General features: G+C 40.5%; 1 protein-coding gene across 2 annotated transcripts in view; it reads left to right on the forward strand.

Moving 5' to 3' along the window:
* Positions 1–18690, forward strand: part of UPF2 (UPF2 regulator of nonsense mediated mRNA decay) — a 92071-nt gene extending 73381 nt beyond the window's left edge. The window contains exons 18-22 of one of the 2 annotated variants that reach the window (XM_057543488.1): positions 492–590; positions 5921–6088; positions 10473–10614; positions 11940–12060; positions 17410–18690. In XM_057543488.1, coding sequence (XP_057399471.1) covers positions 492–590; positions 5921–6088; positions 10473–10614; positions 11940–12060; positions 17410–17419 — 540 coding nt within the window. In that variant the 3' untranslated portion in view covers positions 17420–18690. Of the gene's footprint in view, positions 1–491; positions 591–5920; positions 6089–10472; positions 10615–11939; positions 12065–17409 lie in introns of those variants that run through there. The other variant, XM_057543489.1, reaches the window with a different exon arrangement.
* Positions 18691–18979: the final 289 nt, after the last annotated feature.

Raw genomic sequence — 18979 nt, forward strand, 5'->3', positions numbered from 1 at the left:
TTGCGGTGCGCGGGCCTCTCACTGTCGCGGCCTCTCCTGTTGCAGAGCACAGGCTCCAGACCCGCAGGCTCAGTAGTTGTGGCTCACGGGCCTAGTTGTTCCGCAGCATGTGGGATCTTCCCAGACCAGGGCTCGAACCCGTGTCCCCTGCATTGGCAGGCAGATTCTCAACCACTGCACCACCAGGGAAGCCCTGAAAATTCGCTTTTTGAAATTGTGCATTATTTTCATAGTATTTCAATTTTAGCCACTGAAGTTTTAGTTTTTGTGATAATTGAAATAATGTTTCTTTGGAAATTCATTTTTAATTTGTTTTCCTATCTAAATACTTTTCTTTATTAAAAAGTTCTTTGAATATATAATAATGTTATATTGCTCACTCATTCCTTGAGTTATGTTGAAAAAGTTATCAGTACAAAAGGTTCTGCCATACAAGATATTACAGTTAGAATTTCTGGTCTGAATTCTTGTTTCTCTTCTGTTTTTATAAGGAGGTAATGATTAAAGGAGGTGGACTCAAACATGTACCTTGTGTAGAAGATGAAGACTTCATTCAAGCTCTGGATAAAATGATGCTAGAAAATCTTCAGGTATTAACTGTTGCTCTAATCCAAAATATTCGATACAAAATACTGCAGCACATTTGATTGTGTTTCCTACCTAAACATTTACCTCTGCAGCAGCTTTTTCTAAGTTAGACAGTTTGAAGCTGCCAATACTTCTGGCATCCCACATCCTGATTTGCCACGTTTCTTTGAAAATAGAATGGAAAAAATGTAATAAGACTTGGAACAGAGTGACTTCATTGTATCACCCTCCGCCTTTTCTCTCTGAAGTCATGTCTCTATTTCTAAAACCCCTCACTTGCAGTTTGTTGAGGAGTCAAACTGCAGAAGATAAATATTTGGGGAAATTTAATTTAGTAAATTCTTAAGTTTGATTTGTAATTTGAATAACTTGTATATAAATATCTAGAGGAAATTGGTCATTTGATATTTAAAGAAATGTTAATTGTTTAATGTATTCATGATATTAAGATACTAGATTTTATAAAAAGCTCCATCTTCCCGGTGATTTAGGTAATTATGTTTTTCTGTAGTTAGAGGGAAAATCCCATGGACTGTTTACTTCAGCCCTATATATAGCTATTGTTTTAACCTTTGGTGACTTGAGAAGAGGGCTTTTGTTGGAATGGTAGGTGAAAGCCCGATGGAGTGTGGGCTAAATGGGAAACGGAAAAGGAGGAAGTGAAAATACTGGATACAGGTAGAGCTGACTTGAGACGTTTTCTAGAAAGGGAAGAGAAATGGGGATGTAGCTTGAGAAGGTCAGAGTTAAAAGAGGGTTATTTTTAAGATAGAGGATGTTATGGAGTAGATGCCGATGGAATAATCCTTTAGAGAAGAAATACTGGATCTTACTTTCATTGATGCTGATAAGGTCAGAAGCTATGATAATGTATAAATTAGCGGTACAGGCCAATTTGCTTCTTCATACATCTAGAAAACTCTTACTTTATGAAACAAACCTTATATTCATGTCATTTAGGAGCACACATCATCAAATAAAACATAATCATTATAATCCCTTTGACGAGGTAATAAACAGTTTACTCCTTAAAGAAGTTTTTCCTATCTTACATGAGTCAGTAGCGATTTACTCATTCATTCATTTGTCTAGCAAGTATTTATTGGGCCTACTGTGTGACTAGCACTGTTCAGGCTTAGTATAAAGTAGTAAATAAAAACAGACCTGGTTCCTGCTCTCAGAGAATGTACTTTTTGGGGGAGGTAGATATTTAACCACAAATATGTAATTTCAAATTATAAGTGCTAAGGAACTAAAAGAATGCTTTGGTAGAGTAAAGGAAGGGCCTCCTTTAGATAAGATAATCAGAGAAGGCATCTCTGAGAGCATGACTTTTAGACAAGACAGGTACAGAGGAGTCATCTGGGTGAAAAATTAGGGTAATGTGAAAACAGTGTGTCAGAGGTCCTGAAGCAGAAAAGAACTTGTGTTTGAAAAACTTTAAAAAGGCCAGTATTAATAGAACACGGTCTGTGGGTGGGTCACAGCATGAGAACAGGTAATTGGGAGTGGCCCGGTCCTTTAAGGAGCTGGTTCAGACTGGGATAGGACTAAAAGCAGGGAGACTAACCAGGGGGGTGGTTAGAAGGCTGTGGTGGTAACCCAGGTGAGAGATGATGGTCATCTGTCTAGGAGAGTGGCAGAGCACATGGACAGAAGTCTGGATTTGAAAGCTGTTAAGGAGGTAGAATGAACTGGATTTATTTGGTGCTTGATTAGATAGCGGTGTGTGGGGCCCAAGGAGTCAAAGACGACACTCAAGTCTTTTAGCTTTTGGGCCACTGGCTGGTCTCTGACAGGGAACGGGAGAGTGAGCCCGAGTTCCACTTGTTAAGTTTGAGGAGCCTGTGAGGTGTCAGTGGAAATGTCTGGAGATCAGAAGAGAAACATAAACGGAGCAGTTGTTAGAGCATATTTAAAGCCATGGCAATAACTGACTCACCCAGATGTAGAGTGTGGAGACAGAAGAGGAGCAGGTTCTGGGTTGAGCCCTGAGGAACCCAGCATTTAGAAATGAGGTAGAACAGCTGAGGAAGTCGGAGGAATGGGAGCTTTTGATGTGGTCCAGTGATCGTTGCTTATTGAGCACTCTTGAAGAAGTGATCTGGAAGGATGGGAGGATGTGATCAGAGAGGAGGAAACTTTGAATTCACATTTTTGCATTTGTGTTTATGTACTGGAGAAAACTTCATCCTCTGTTAGGCACTGATTTTAAATCATTATCAAATACCCCAAACGAACAGTTGTACAGATGTCTTCCTTTTGCTAAAAATTATAGGAAGATGCAGTATCGTGAAGACATTGACTCTTCATGAATCAGGTCCTTAAATTTCATGCAGTCCTAATTCTGTCCCATGGGGGGCATTTGGGGATGGGGTGGGGGCGGGGGGAGAGAAGAACAGGGACATGAATGCAGTGAACTTAACAAAATTATTCTAAAAGCATCTGTAAGAACAAACAGAATAGCTAGGAGACTTGTAGAAAATGAAGAGTGAGTCGAGATACAAGATATTAAAACACTTTAAATATACAGTAGTAGGTTGTTGCAGGAATAGATAGATTAATCAAACAGAGGAGAGTCCAGAATAGACCTCAGAACATGACAATTTAATCATGTTGAAGTTAACATTTCAGATCAGTTGAGGGAAAATGGTATATTCAACAAATGGTCAATAAAAATAAAGCTGGATTTCTGTTTTATTTCCACACCAGAATTAATTGCAAATCTCTCAAAAAATCTTAATAATTGTGAAAACTGTTGAGCACTGCATTAAGACTTTACATTTATTCTTCATACAGTGCTGTTGGATGCTGTTCATATTCCCATGTTTCACTTAAAGAAATAGGCTTGGAAAGACAAAAAAACTTGCTTAAGGTGAAAGGGTAGTGAGTGGTGTAGTCTCTTATCAACCATTTGTTACATTACTTTCCAGCACAGAATGCCATAAAAACCTTTAAGAAATAACAAACCAGGGGGGAGAAAAGTCTATAGCCGACACAACACGAGTCAGTATCTCTACTATACCAAAGAGATCGTACAAACTAACGAGAAAAGATGAATGACTCATTGTGTTGTTGTTGGAAAGAATATGCAAAATCGTGCTAAAGCTCACTGACAATCAAAAGATAAGCAAACTAAGAAGGGCCTTTTTATCAGATCATCAGATATTAAGATTTAAAAAGTGACAGTATCTATTGTGGTTAAGTGTGGGCAAACGTCTATATTTGGTAAGTGTAAATGAGTCCAGTGTTTTTTAGAGAAAATTTGGTAAACCTGTCAGATGGGCATGCCATTTGATCTAAAAACGTACCCTTAATAATAGTCTCTCAAGTGCATGAAGTTAAATATAATGTCACAAAGATGTGACATTGTAATAGAAAAAAAGTCTAAACTGTCTATCAATAGAGGACCAATAAAATAAATAAGACACACCCCTATAATTAGCTCTGTATATATTCAACTAGATGCCCAAGATATTGAATCAAAAAGAAGAAAAACATGTATGTTTAGTATAGAATAATATGCATCATGGTTGCTCCTGTTTATATGTGTATATAGTATATGTTTATATATGTATATATATGCAAGAAAAAAATCTGGAAGGACATGACCCATTGTTAATAGTTGTTGCATCTTGGAGTCGGGCTGAGGGAGGTAGCTGGAGGGATTGGTATGGACGCACTTGGTAATATGTGTATATATATATATAAATTAATTAATTTTATTTTTGGCTGCGTTGGCTCTTTGCTGTGCGCAAGCTTTCTTTAGTTGCAGCGAGCGGGGGCTACTCTTCGTTGCAGTGCGTGGGCTTCTCATTGCGGTGGCTTCTCTTGTTGTGGAGCACTGGCTGTAGGCGCGTGGGCTTCAGTAGTTTCGGCACGCGGGCTCAGTAGTTGTGGCTTGCGGGCTCTAGAGCGCAGGCTCAATAGTTGTGGTGCACAGGCTTAGTTGCTCTGCGGCATGTGCGATCTTGCCAGACCAGGGCTCGAATCCACTTTCCCCTGCCTGGCAGGTGGATTCTTAACCACTGCGCCACCAGGGAAGCCCGGTAATATATTTTTGTATTGAAATAGTTTACGAAGAGAGTATGTTAATTTTGTAATCAGGAAAGAAAGATAATTTACAAATCAAGATTCATCTAACATGATTCTTTCAAATTTTAAGTATTGATAAGAAGTCTTTATAAATCTTATGAACCTGGGAGAACTTTAAGCAAATTCTAAGAAATTGGAACTTAGAAATCAAAACAATAAAACCTTACACCTTTATTACCATTTTGCTTGATTTGCAAGTCTCTTGCATATATGGCACCTATATCAAAAGACTATTTAAATAGCGTTAAGCAGTTTTAACACCTTCATGGCCTTTCCGCATTACCTTCTTAGCTTTGAAGAGTCATGTTCCGCTCTTTTCTCATTCGTGCTCCATTCATCAGACTTAGAAAATTATTTGCAGTTCCCTAAATGCAACTGCTGTTTCGCATCCTTGCTTTTGCACCTATTCCTCCCCTGCCTAAATTCCCTCCATATCCCTCAAACTGCTCTTTTACCATCTGCTTGGAGGAAGTCATGTGAAGTCTTAATGTTCTCAAATGTCCCATTTTCATTCAACCTTTTGTGAAATCTCAGCACCCACCCACTCTCAGCTAGGCCTATGTGGTCACTCCATCCCCAACACACGTTATACACAACCCAGATGAATCGTAATTAATTTATTTCTCTCTCTTACTTAACAAGTTTATGAGCTCTTTGAGGGTAGAGACTGTCTTTTTAATATTAGTATCTCCAAGCCTAACATGTAGTAAGTCATTGGTGAAGGTTTGTTTAAATAATTGGTTGATAAATGCAGTGTGAATGCTAAAAATAATTGATATTAATAAGCAGGAAGTTAATCTGAACATTAATAGATTCCATTCACTCTTAAATATTAATTGGGCACCTGCTGTGTGTAAAGCACCACCATAGAATGCCAGGGAAAGGGTTCAGTGATGAACCCCATCAGTCAGGTGGGACATCTCATGGATAAGCAGGCAGTTATGGCCTATGATAACTACAAAGGAAGATGTGTGCTGTGAATGTGAATGAGAGGACAAGTGCACTCAAGAAACAGGAAAACAGGAGAACCTACAGCATTGTTTGTTTGAGCTTGGGAGAGGCTGGAGCCATCAATAGGAGCCAAATCATATGGTTCTTCCAAGGCGTGTGTAAGGGTTTGGAGGTGGGGGATGACTCTGTGGTTTCAGAAGGATGACTTGGCTCTAAGAAATATAGCACTGAAGGAATTGTTTGCAATGTATTGGGCTATTTACATTTTTTCATTTCTGTCTTTAAGCAACGAAGTGGTGAATCTGTTAAAGTGCACCAACTTGATGTTGCCATTCCCTTGCATCTCAAAAGCCAGCTGAGGAAAGGGCCCCCACTCGGTGGTGGGGAGGGAGAGGCAGAGTCTGCAGATACGATGCCGTTTGTCATGTTAACCAGAAAAGGCAATAAACAGCAGGTAAGAATCTGTCTGCCGTGTATTCACAGTTGGTTGTTAGTTATCAAGTGTAAGCAGTAACTTTGTTTTATAGGTTCTAAATTCTCTTTTGCTTACAAGGGGAAAGACTGGAAACATTTAAAGTATTCAGTGATAGGGACTTCCCTGGTGGTCCAGTGGTTAAGAATCCGCCTGCCAATGCAGGGGACACGGGTTCGAGCCCTGGTCCAGGAAGATCCCACATGCTGCGGAGCAACTAAACACGTGTGCCACAGCTACTGAGCCTGCGCTCTAGAGCTCGCGAGCCACAACTACTGAGCCTGTGTGCTGCAACTACTGAAGCCCACATACCTAGAGCCCATGCTCTGCAACAAGAGAAGCCACCTCAATGAGAAGCCCGCGCACTGCAACGAAGAGTAGCCCCTGCTCGCCACAACTAGAGAAAGCCTGCGTGCAACAGCAAAGACCCAACACAGCCAATAAATAAATAAATATTCAGTGGTAGAAATAATTTTATCTATTATGTGTACAAATGACACATCTGACTTCTATGGAATGGATATTTTTTAATGGAAAGGACATTTAAAATTTAAATCAGGGACTTCCCTGGTGGTCCAGAGGTAAAGAATCTGCCTTGCAGTGCAGGGGACGCGGGTTCAATCCCTGGTCAGGGAACTAAGATCCCACATGCCACGGAGCAACTAAGCCCGAGCGCCTCAACTAGAGAGCCTGCGTGCCGCAAACTACAGAGCCCATGTGCTCTGGAGCCCGCACGCCACAACTACAGAGCCCACGAGCCCTGGAGCCTGTGTGCCACAACTAGAGAAGAGAAAAAATCCACATGCCACGACTAGAGAGAAGCCCGTGTGCCACAACGAAAGATCCCTCATGCCTCACCGAAGATCCTGTGTGCCGCAACGAAGACCCGACACAGCCAGATAAATAAATAAATTAAAATAAAATTTAAATCATATGTATTTGTTAGAAGATATAAATACCTTGACTTTCAGTAGAAGGGTTTCATGTGTAAGCTCAGGGTGGGAAAGGAAAGGAGAGTGAGGGCAGATAATCTCAAGAAAATGCTCACTTGCCAAGATTTCTCTTGGGAAAAAAACAAAAATCATTGTTTTCTGACCCCTGATCCTTCTCCTCCATTCTCCTTAAATTACCTCTTCCTTCTTTCCCTTATCTCACAGATGGCCCTCAAAATCATTTCCCTGACTACTAAGCTATCACTTTGATTCATACATTCACTCATCAAATATTAATTGTCTACTATGTGCCAAATACCATCCTAAGTGTGAGGCTACAGTGATGAACAAGATGCAGCCCCTGGCCCCATGAATGCACAACCCAGCTGAGGGAGAAAGACAGCATAATATATTTGCAGATAGTGAAAAGTGCCCTGAAGAAAATAGAGCCTGGCTCTCAGATACAACTCTAGGATACATCATATGTTACCAGTTCTGTAAAAAAAAATTCCACACTTTAATATTTCTGAAATCAAGCCGCCTCTTAGAGTTGGTAGACTCTTGGGATAATTGACAGCATTTTTTTCTGTTTTAGTGGTATGTAAAATAATGGTGCATCTTATAATTAATGGAAGTGTCTATGAAATACAGTGGCTACCACAGCTTATCACAGACAGGTTCAGCACCTGGCTCCCCCATTCATTTAAATAGTCATTTAACAGATACTTATTGTTGACTTGCCACATACCAGGCACTGTTCCATGTGCAGAAATGCAGGAGTCAACCAAGTCCTTCCTTTCTTGGGAGCTTTCATTCTAGTATTGAGAGGCAACAATAAAGAAATAATGTCAGGTTGGAGACAGTGCTGTGTTGGAAAATAAAGCAAGATAAGAAGATAGAAGAGACCGGGTGAGGAGGAGGCGATGAGAGGGAGATAGCCGCTGCCGGAGTGACCGGAGAAGACCGGGAATGAGGTGTTCTCTGTGAGGGCAGGGATGCTCTGTTTCCTCCCTCCCAGCACAGCCTCCAGGAGATGATGCCTACCTTAATTTTTTATCTCTGCTTTGGTCAGGTAATTTCTTGTTACTCAAAAGATCAAAGTTGTACTGTATACCATTATTTTGCTATAGTGCAAATAAGTCTTGAGATATGAAAACTGAGTACCAGTTAGGATCACGGAAGGGAGGGCTGGGAACAGGGTTTCCATCATGAGTCATGTTTAAATAGTTAACTTTGACTTCGATTCCGAGCACTGCTGTATCTTTTTCAGACACTGTCTTACTAATTCCTTTCTAGTCAATAGGACTTTTCCTCCGTCGCAGGTTCTAGGGTTATCAAGTTTTTAGGAAAGTTCCCCCCCTTTCTCACCCTCAGGCCAGAGATGAGCCCTCACATTTCCCCTCTCCCTCATCCTCCACCCAGTCCCTAGAAAAATAAGGGTTTGTTTTTGATCAAGACCCTAAACTTGGTGTTGGAGTGAGATCTTTGTAAAACTGCTCTTCTCAGCACTTGGAACTGCTAGTTCACCATGGTTACCAGGATTCTCAAAGCCCAGAGTTTTTGCTTTTCTTTTCTTTTCTAGGGATGACTTAGTACTCTGAGTAGACTTTTCTATTTCAGTCATCACATTGTAAGTCTGATTCATTTTCTTTTTCTTTAAAAGCTCTCAGCTTCCCCTTTCCACTCCCTCGCTCTCCCCTCATCACCAGATTTCTTGGCACAAAAAGGAAGGTTGTTTTTTTTTTAATTGTGAAGGGCAGTACGTGGCAACGTCAGTTCAGTAGGCCTTGGTTCCTATTCCCGTACAGCTCCTGAACATTTGTACTACATTGGCACACTTCTTGAGCCTTGATTTTTCTTATTTAAAAGGAGCCTTAGGGATATCTTCCTGTGAAGATCAAATTACACAACAGTAAATAATCAGTTTTCTTCATTCATCCCTCCCTTTTCGGAGGCACACATGAAAATTCACTATACCTGTGAATTTGCACACCCCATTTGACCTTTTCAGAACGTGTAGGCATAAAATTAAAACCTACCTTCAGAAACTTTGAAGCTTTGAAAAGTAAATTCATTTCAGCTGTCCTGAATTCTAAATTGTATGGGTCAACATAGGACCATATGTCTGTGTTTTAGAAGAAATATTTTTGGTTCAAAGTGGATAGATTATATAGTGTGTAACGTATATAGCTTCAGAATGAGGAGTGAGTCCTTATTTCTTAAAACGTGAAATTTTGTTTAAGGAAACATTTTTGTTGAACTTTATTTTTAAAATGTTAGCAAACATGAAATGAGAGCTCAGGGTACTTGGTTATTAAGTAAATTTTCAACTCATAAACATTATTTGGAATTTTGGAAAATGTTCAATTTTAGGAACATTATTTGAAGAAACATCACTGTTATTTTGTGGTCTGAAGAAGAAAGTATATTTTGTTCTGATTTTTATTTCTTTATTTGACTTTTGGGCGTTGGCCCTTCTGGTGCAATGGTTTTTTTAGAAATGTGAAATGTGTAGCCTTATAAGAATCTTTAGTTTTTAAATGAAAGATCTCTTTGTGCACCAGATTTGTGCCCAGAAATAACTTTCTTCTGTAGTCAGTAGGAAAAGAAAAATTTGCACCAATGAAGTAAGTAGTTGAAAAGAAAGGATAATACTGTTGATAGTTTCTTTCTATATTTAAATATCTGTGAATTAGAATAATGAATTGAAATAAAATGTTTTGATCATTAAAGCAAAAGTTTTAATGTAATAGAGCCATTATGTAATGTTTTAAAGAACTTTTTGATTGTTTTAAACAAATGCACAATATATTTATTATAGTTGAGTACTTGTTAACAGTCCTGAAACAGGGACATTCTGCTAAAAACAAACCATTCCGTAGATAAGAACTCTCCCCCATAATAGAGAAATAGATCTCATCAGTCAGTTGCTTAACTCTTTCTCTTTTCCAGTGTCACAGCTATCTTTGGAATATGAAGGTCTGTTAAGCCTGAAGGCGGACTAGACTATATAGTTCAGGAGGGCAGAACTGATTCCAGAGGGTAGAAATGAAAAGGCTGCAGATTACAGCTTGCTGTATAAAACCCTTTCTGATAGTTAACCATATGTAATAGGGTCTGTACAGTGGAAAATGATCCCCTGTTGCTTAGATGTGTGCTCCCAAACGGTGCAGAAAAGAGGAACGTCTGTTTTTCCTGGAGGTTGAACTTGATGGCTTCACTTCCCATCCAGCCCTAATGGGTTTGTCTCCAGTAGAGTAACACTGTTGTCTGTTTACGTTCTTAGATGATGCTGTCTTTATTGACTTATTAGGGAAGGAAAGATTATTATTTTTCTAAACTCATTTAATTCTACTTACTAATTTATTTGAAATCTTTTTTTTCTCTGATTTTCTCAAGCCATTTGTGATTTCTTTATTATTTTTTTTTCTCAGTTTAAGATCCTTAATGTACCCATGTCTTCCCAACTTGCTGCAAATCATTGGAACCAGCAACAGGCAGAACAGGAAGAGAGGATGAGAATGAAAAAGCTCACACTAGATATCAATGAACGGCAAGAACAAGAAGATTATCAAGGTATCAAATCTTTTTCAGGATGGAAGTGGAAATTTGGGCTTTTAAAGTACAGAACATCAAAGTTTTTATTCTGCACCTTTTAATGTCATGTTTGTATATATTTAGCCTGAGAAGTTGATTGTTTTTTATATTCCATTCTGTCTTTATTTTTCTCTCACTTATTTTGTAAAGTAACACTAATGTAATTTTCGTCATATTTTGCTTCCCCCATAATTCAGTTAGGTTCTATACTGTTAGAGCTATGTTTGCAAGTGATATAATACCAAGTTTTAATTGCCTCATGCTGCCAGTCAACTGTGAGCAAATTATTATTCAACAAATGTCATTTCTTTTGTCTACTTGAGAATCCTGGTCTCGAGGACCCTCTGTTCCTTCAGATTTGTGGGCATCAAGTTAGGATTCCAGTTTTATGCAGACATACCCAGCACACTTGGATTAACTGGAACTTTACATATAGAGTCCACTGACACTTCATAAGTCAGCCTTTTGTCATTCCCCTGGCATCCAGATTTTAGAGCCATAACATGGCTATCTGTATAGTGCTATACTCACAGACTGCTTTTTGTGCAAGAGATTGTTGTATAAATAAATAGTTGGTTTTCTATCTTTTTTTTTGTTAATTTTTTTTTTTTTTTTGACCACGCTTCGTGGCATGTGGGGTCTTAGTTCCCCGACCAGGGATCGAACCCGTGCCTCCTACAGTGGAAGCGTGGAGTCTTAACCACTGGACTGCCAGGGAAGTCCCAGGTTTCTATCTTTAAATCCCACTTCTAGAATCTTCTCTTCCAATTCAGTTGATACCCAATGTTCTTAATAATAAATAATGGTAGGTAACACTCAGTGTAAGTGCTTACTATGGCCGGACACTTATGTACTTTATTGAATCACTTAATCCTCACAACAATTCTATGAGATAAGTGCTTATTATTATTCCCATTTTACATTTCGGGAAACTGAACCAAAAGTCGCATAGCTAGTATGTGGCAGAGCTGGGATTTGAGCTAATATTATCTGGCTCCAAACGCCATGCCGATAGCTGTTGTACTAAACTGCTTCTTACGCTGTTTCACTGCCTCACGACACTTAACGTCGTGGCCACATTGACTGTAAAGGGAGCGTTGGATGTTAAATGATACTCAAGAGCATGTCTCCTCTCTTGATTGCTCTTCTTGTACTTCTTAATCATTTTAGTCCATATAATGGTTATTTTTCTTTAGTCAGCTACCTGACAGGACTAATAAACTTGATCTCCATAGGGTTTTATTTGCTTCTTGGGAGTACATTTACCAACGTTAAATGCCTTTTCTGTTTGCTCCTAATTCCAGAAATGCTGCAGTCTCTTGCCCAGCGCCCGGCTCCAGCAAACACCAATCGGGAGCGGCGGCCTCGTTACCAACATCCAAAGGGAGCGCCTAATGCAGATCTAATCTTTAAGACTGGTGGGAGGTAGGACGGTCTCTCTTATTTCTGCCTTAGCTATTTTTCATGGTGTCCATGTGAGCAAATTAGATAGTTCTGGATTATACCTAATGATCAAAGCCCAATGATTAGCAAAATAGAAAAGTCTTTGAGTTGTAGATATTTGAGTAAAGAAAACCTATTTATGAAATAGTTTTGTTTTTTTTTTTTTAATCTTAATTTCAGCCACACCAATCTTGGCTTTCACTTTTTCTGAGTGGACTTCTTTGGATTTTTTAGTTTTCTCTTTTGAGGACTAGTTATAGATTAGTTTGAGAGAAGTCACAGGCTTTCTGTTAGAATCTCTCAAGCCAGTGTTATGTAATCATAATGTTTACAAAAACTCAAAACCTGTTACTAGACTTTCAGTCATGCAGATTGAGTTTGTTTTGAGGTATTTTGTTTGTTTGTTTTTAAATTATAAAATATCCTACTGGGATCTATGCCAGTTCTTCTTAAACTTGAGTTGCTTAATGTGAAATAATTAAAACTCTGTAAGGTATTTCATATAGAAGATATTGCCTAATATCTTCTTAGATATTGCCTAAGACCTCACTCATCTTTTTTTTAAAGTTGTTGAAAGTTTTGCTGGGATCTGATCTAAAGACCCGTACCTATCAACTTTGTTTTCTGTCTTGTGTTTGGGTTATTATCAAAAGTGACATAGGCTTTGTGCTCTTACTGGTCTTCCTTGGGGTATTAGTATTTAGACTGAGGCTCTACAGCAGCCCTCAAATGTTGTCACCTTGTTGTTGGAGACAGGCGAGCAGGTGTAGAAAAGAGGTGCTGGGGTAGAGAAATGGTCCACTGAGGAGAGTAGTAGCATTGGAGAAAACGCAGATGTTCCAGCCTGTGTCTTTACTCACTGAGTATATTTGTGTTCCCGGTAACATTTTTCTTTGAACGATATGCTCAGACAACTCTAATCAAATTGCAATTTAGGAAATTGGTTTGTCATTGACAGTTTAGGGATCTGTTTTTTAACAGCTATTGAGTGTAATTGGTTTTTTTTAGAAATCCACGTTACAAATGATGTACAATAGGCATAAGATACTAGGTTATTTTAAATTGCCCGACCTTCATTAAAGTCCTTTAATAATACCTTTTATTGTGCTAAGATGTGGAACCGGCTAGGTTAAGAAAGAGGCCATGGAAATTTTAGTTTTCTCCTTTTACATTTTCTTAGAGTAGCTTTAAATATATACCATTGTGTTCTTGGTAATGTCTGCTCCCTCTTTCTTATCTTGACATTTTTCATCAACTTCACCGGCCGTATTGCAGCCTAACATCTCTGAACAGCATTGTTTCTATTAATCCCTAATCCTTTCTCAGTTTAGATATTGTAACTGTAGCATCGTTTCCTAATTTTTCAATGTTTGGGTGACTTTACAGAATCAATAAATATGACATTTGCTACATAATTACTATTTGCAGTAGGATTTGCTCCCCTCAGCTTACATTTCATCCAGCACCTTCCATGGGTTCAGTCCTGCACTGTGGAAAATTCAGAAGTAGAAGACAGAGACTTTACTCTCAGACTTATAGTCCAGTTGAGAAACCAGATCCAGGTACTTGACAGCTAATTTTGCCCTAGTCATGTATTTATTTAAAAAATCATTGATGGAGAGTCTAAGCACCAAGCATTTCTCAAGGAGTATGGAATAAAAATATGGGAAAGCAGATATATCAACTTAAACATGCTGCTATAGTTGTGTATATGAACACAGAGATGTGCCTTTCTTAGTTTGCTACCAGTTACTCGGTCGTTTTTCAAAGTTCTTTGCTACCTTTCTGATTTCCTTCCCCCCCTCCAGCCCTGCAGTCAGCCAGACTTGGAACTGGCCACGCTGGCTGTCTCTCACCTCGCACTCACTGTGCATCTGCCTCCCCGCCCCTTCCCTGACACCTTGGCCTTGGCCCGGGCCGCCTCAGTGCTCCGTTCAGCCATCTGGGTGGCTGTCTCAGAGTGCTCTGCACGTGGACCCCCCTCTTCTGTCGGCACACTCTCTTCCCATGACCTCTGTGGCTCTGCTGTCCTTTCTGGTCTTTTTCTTCCCTCCCTGCCTCCTCTGCTTGTCTCCTGACTCCAGGGTGGCCTTGTCTCCTCTTGGAAATACCTGTGCCCCTCAGGCTGGTCCTTGGCCCTCCTCGCTTACGCCGAGCGCTCTCGCAGGAGGTGTCCCCCTCCCGTGGCTCTGTTACCAGCCGGGTCTCCAGCCCAAGCCTCCACTCTGGTTTCTGACCGTGCACCTGCTGTCTTCTGAACAACCACCTAGACGTCTCCCGGGAACTTCGACTTCAGCGTGTCCCCTCCCCATCCTCTCCCCTCCTCTGTTCTCTAGCCCAGTGAACAGAAGCTCTGCCCTCGCAGTTGTCCAAACTAGAAAAGGAGGTTTTGTTTTTGACTCTTCCCTCTCCATCAGTCTCTCTGTGTAGTTAATTAACAAATACTCTGATTCTACTGGTAAATGGCTTTCTCACACTGGCCCTGTTTATTCCACCTCCGCCACGGAGATCCTAGATCAAGCTACTGTCACCTCTCATCTGGATTACTGCCTGCAGCCTCCAGATACGCTTCTCAGTCTCCAGTTTCAACCCCTTCCAATGCATCCTCTCTGCTCTCCCCACAGTGTTCTTTCTCAAGTGCAAACCTTCCGTCTGACCAGCAGTGAGCTCTTGTGCTTAAACCCTTCAGTGGCTCCTCGTGGCTTGTAGGATAAAGTCCCAACTCACTTGGTTAACACGACCCTGCGTGATGGGGGTGCACTCCCCTTACTGGCTTTACCTCTTGCTGTTTTTTCCCCTACTTCCACCCAGCTGGCCTTTTAGCTCTTCTAGTTATGCCCTTTTTTGCCTCCCTCTGTTTGGAACCCTTTCGGACTCTTCCCCGGATAACTCCTGCTCCTCCGTCAGGTCTCCCCTTGAAACTCGGGAGCCTGACCTTGCTGCCCTGGCTCACTGTGTTTCCGCAGACCTTGTTGTGCTTCGTCACCTGCTAGCTTGTCTCCATCCCCCAGGAGATTGAAGACTCAGGGCAGACATGAAGCCTTATCTTGCTTTCCATTTTATCTCCTCCATAGGTCTTGGTGCCTGGTACATAGTAGATGCCCAGTAAATATTTGTTGAATGGACAGAGGGACTTCAAAAGAATCTATGCTTAGTCATTTAATAAACTTTCTTCCTGTGTTATGCTCCCTAGCACCGTCATTCCCTTTTGTTTTCCTGATTTTGTGAGACTCCCAACTCTTGAGCTACTTGCTTTACCTATTTTAAATCTCTTCCTAAAATAATGACTTGGAAAAAAAAATCCTAACTTGTCCAGCACTCTTGAAAATGACCCTCTGTAAAGTCTTATGGTTTTATAGTCTTCTCAAAGCCAGTGCTCTTAAAATGCAGGTTCGGATGAACATTGTAGAGGAACAAGCAAATGTGTAAAAGTGAGCTTTTGAGCCTTTCAAGTACCAAATGTTCTTTGCTATTTTTTAAACTTAAGTGAAGAAATGTAGTCATGTGGAAGAATGTTAGATGATGGGGTGGTGTCTTTTGGTAGTTTGGCTCCTCTTTATTTTCTTCTATTTTTAACGCTGGGCCAGACTCAGTAGGAACCTGTGCATCTAGAGCCGTGGTCCTCGGGTGTCTGCGTGCTGAAGTCCTGTAGAAAGAGGCGGAGGGAGGTTCTGTGAGTGAGGTCTGAGAAACTTTTCAATTTGACTCTTACCTGTAGATTTTGATAAGGCTCCCAGACATTAATTATAATGATTTTTATATTTTCTAATCAGGATTGAAATAGGGCTGTAAATTAAAATTTCAGTCCTTCTCCCTGGGCAGGAATGCTCTAACAAGGAATAAACATTTGCTTATAATGAGTTAAAATGGCAGTAGCATTCTAAGTAACACAGTTACCAAGGTGTTCTGTAGTGCAGGACAGGGTTGCCTTCTACCCTGTGAGTGTTGAATAAACTGTGAAACTCAGCATCTTTGGCAAGTGTTAATATTAATACGGTTTATATGCTATAAATTTGTGTGGATTATACCTGCGCTCCTCAAACTTTAAAATACCTATTTTAACCATCCTGACTCTTGTTAAACTGCTGGTTCTGATTAGTTTCTAACAAGCTCCCAGGTGATGTCAAAGCTGCTGGAGTGTGGACCACACTCTGAGTAGCAAGGGGTTATAGTAAGTGTGTCTTATTTTTTTTTTTTTTTTAATATTTATTTATTTATTTTGGCTGCACCGTGTCTTTGTTGCGGCATGTGGGATCTTAGTTCCCCGACCAGGGATCAAACCTGGACCCCCTGCATTGGGAGTGCAGAGTCTTACGCACTGGACCACCAGGGAAGTCCCATAAGTGTGTCTTATTTATCAAAGACTGTGAATGCTTTTCCTGTCGTTCATTGCGTTTATCTAAAGTATTCTGTTTTAGACCATTGCTTTGTCTTGACATCAGGGGAGAAACTGTTTCTTTCTCTCAGAGAATACTTCTTTTACTGACCTTTTCCCATTCAGTTCAGTTCTGCACGACTTACGGATGTATCCAGCTGAAAATAGACTTTTCCGTATTTGCATTTTATTCTTTGAAAGTTTCTTGCTCATGCAACTTGCCTTGTGAGAGACAACCTGTATGAGTTTGCTAGAGCTGTCAAAAGAAAGCATGATAAACTTTGTGACTTAAACAACAGAACGGTTTGCCTCACACTTCTGGAGGCCGAAATCCAAGGTCAGGGCCGGGTTGGTTCCTTCTGAGGCTGAGAGGAGAATCCGCTCCAGGCTCCCTCCTGGCTTCTGGTGCTTTGCCAGCAATCTTGGCCTCCCCTGGCTTCCACAGCACCATCTGACCCGTGCCTTCATCTTCACGTGGCGTTCTCCCAGGGTGTGTGTCTGTGTCCGGGTTCCCTCCTGTTACGAGGACGCAGTCATACTAGATCAGGAGCCCATCCTACTCCAGTCTGGCCTCGTCTTAACAAATTACACCTGCAGTGACCCTATCTTCAAATAAGGTCACATTCTGAGGTACTGCGGTTAGACTTCAACATGTGAATTTGGAGGGTACACCGTTCAACCATGACACAAACCATGAATTTTCAGCATCTTAGAAAGTAGTTACAGGAGAGCTACTGGGACCACCCCCTTCTGATCAGCATCAGAATTGCTCTTTTTAGTGCCCCTCTGGCCCCTGTTGTGTCTTAGTCCAGTAGGAGTTTGTGTGCTCTTTAAAAAGCACTGACTTGTCTGCAGACGTCAGTGAATAGTGGCTGGGGCCTTTTTTAGGGGCCTTTTCTTGCTGGAGGGTCGTCCTCAGTCCTGGTTCTTTAACATTGCCCTGTTTGTGCCTCTAGGAGACGTTGATCCAGCAGCACGTGTCATTTCATTAGGTCCTGTATCTGATGTTGTGGATAGTGGAGTCCTCCAGCAATTGAATGAGAGCAGTGGACACATCTCAGCATGTCGGTCTAGAGAGTTGCGAATCTAAACCTGGGACAGGCTGGGGCCATGAGGCAGAAACAGCAGCCTCTGCCAACACCGGAACAAGCCGATGCTTCCAGATAAGGCAGAAAAGGCCTTTTGTAATGGAAATCACGTGAGGGTTCATCTTCTCTTGAGAATGCAGTCAAGAAATGAGATGGTTGACTTGATTCCTGAGCAGTTACACCAAGAAGAGCATCAGTGAGATGACTGAGCCGAAGAAGAAACGGTTGTAATGGTAATGGTATGGGGGAAATGAACTTGAGTTTAAACTTGATTTGAGTTACAGTGTCTCTGAATTGAACATCCCAAGTTGGAAGAAGATACATTTGGGGGCTCCAGGACTATAGTAGCAAAGTATAGAGCAAGCAGTAAAATCTTCTAGTGAAAACTTACATGCAGGACAACAAAATGATGAAAGATATCCAGATACCAGATAATCCACCAGGAAGGCTTTTGTTTAGGAATTTGTTTCAAGAGGAACAAGGGATGAGGGAGAAAAATCAGTTTTATCCATCAGAGTCAGTAATGTAACATTGCCTATTAGGGTAAAAAGAAAATGTGAAGACGATTAGTGTACAAAGCATGTACCCAGATGGCTTAGGGGAGTCTGACACCAGCCTAAGAACAGGGATAGTTGAGCCCATTGTAAGTATCATTGAAAACAGACAGCGTGCCAGGCAGATGTCACAGAAGATGGACGAAGGACAGCGAGAAGGGGATCCGGAGATTTTGTTGACCTTCATGGGTTTACAGCCTCTGTCTCTAAACAAAGTATGGAAACAGTAGAGCTTTTATTTTGCTTTTGTTTTTCTTTTATTTTGTTTTGTTTTCCCCCCACTAAGTAGAAATGAGCATTCTTAGTCTGTTTCTGGCAATCTGTTAATTTATTAGGATAGTTGTCTTTCGTTTGCTTTCCAATAGGCATAGTAAATTTAGTTGAAGAGCACATCTGTATGCTACAACTTGATTACATCTTTTTTTCTAGCTATTTTGCATTTTTTCTTTTACAATGTTTCAGTTTCTGCATGTAGAATTAAATAAGAAACAAAACTTGTAAAGTTGTAACATTTCACATGGAAATGCTGCCCGATCTTCACCAGCTTCAGAAATCTGACCTTTGCCGATGCTGCAATAAAGTGTTGTAATTTAGATTTGGTGTGGTTGTGTTTTATTTGGTTTGGGTTTTGGAAACCTATTAAATGGGTAAATCGGTATCTTCCACGGTCATCACTGTTCTTTATAAAATAGTCTCAGAGACGATTTCTTTAGCATTTCACTAGTATTGTTGCTCTCCCTTTGGCATCTGTTATTTGCATTGTTTTCCTGGGTTCCTGAGTTAGCTTACCTTTGGGGTCAGTAAAAAAAAGTAGCCAGTGGAGTCCAATAGAATAAACATTTTTAGAGCAGGCTTGAAGCTGGTTATGATGGAAAATGCTGGCA

This window comes from Balaenoptera acutorostrata, chromosome 3 (genome assembly GCF_949987535.1).
Source record: "Balaenoptera acutorostrata chromosome 3, mBalAcu1.1, whole genome shotgun sequence".
In the NCBI taxonomy this organism is placed as follows: domain Eukaryota; kingdom Metazoa; phylum Chordata; class Mammalia; order Artiodactyla; family Balaenopteridae; genus Balaenoptera; species Balaenoptera acutorostrata.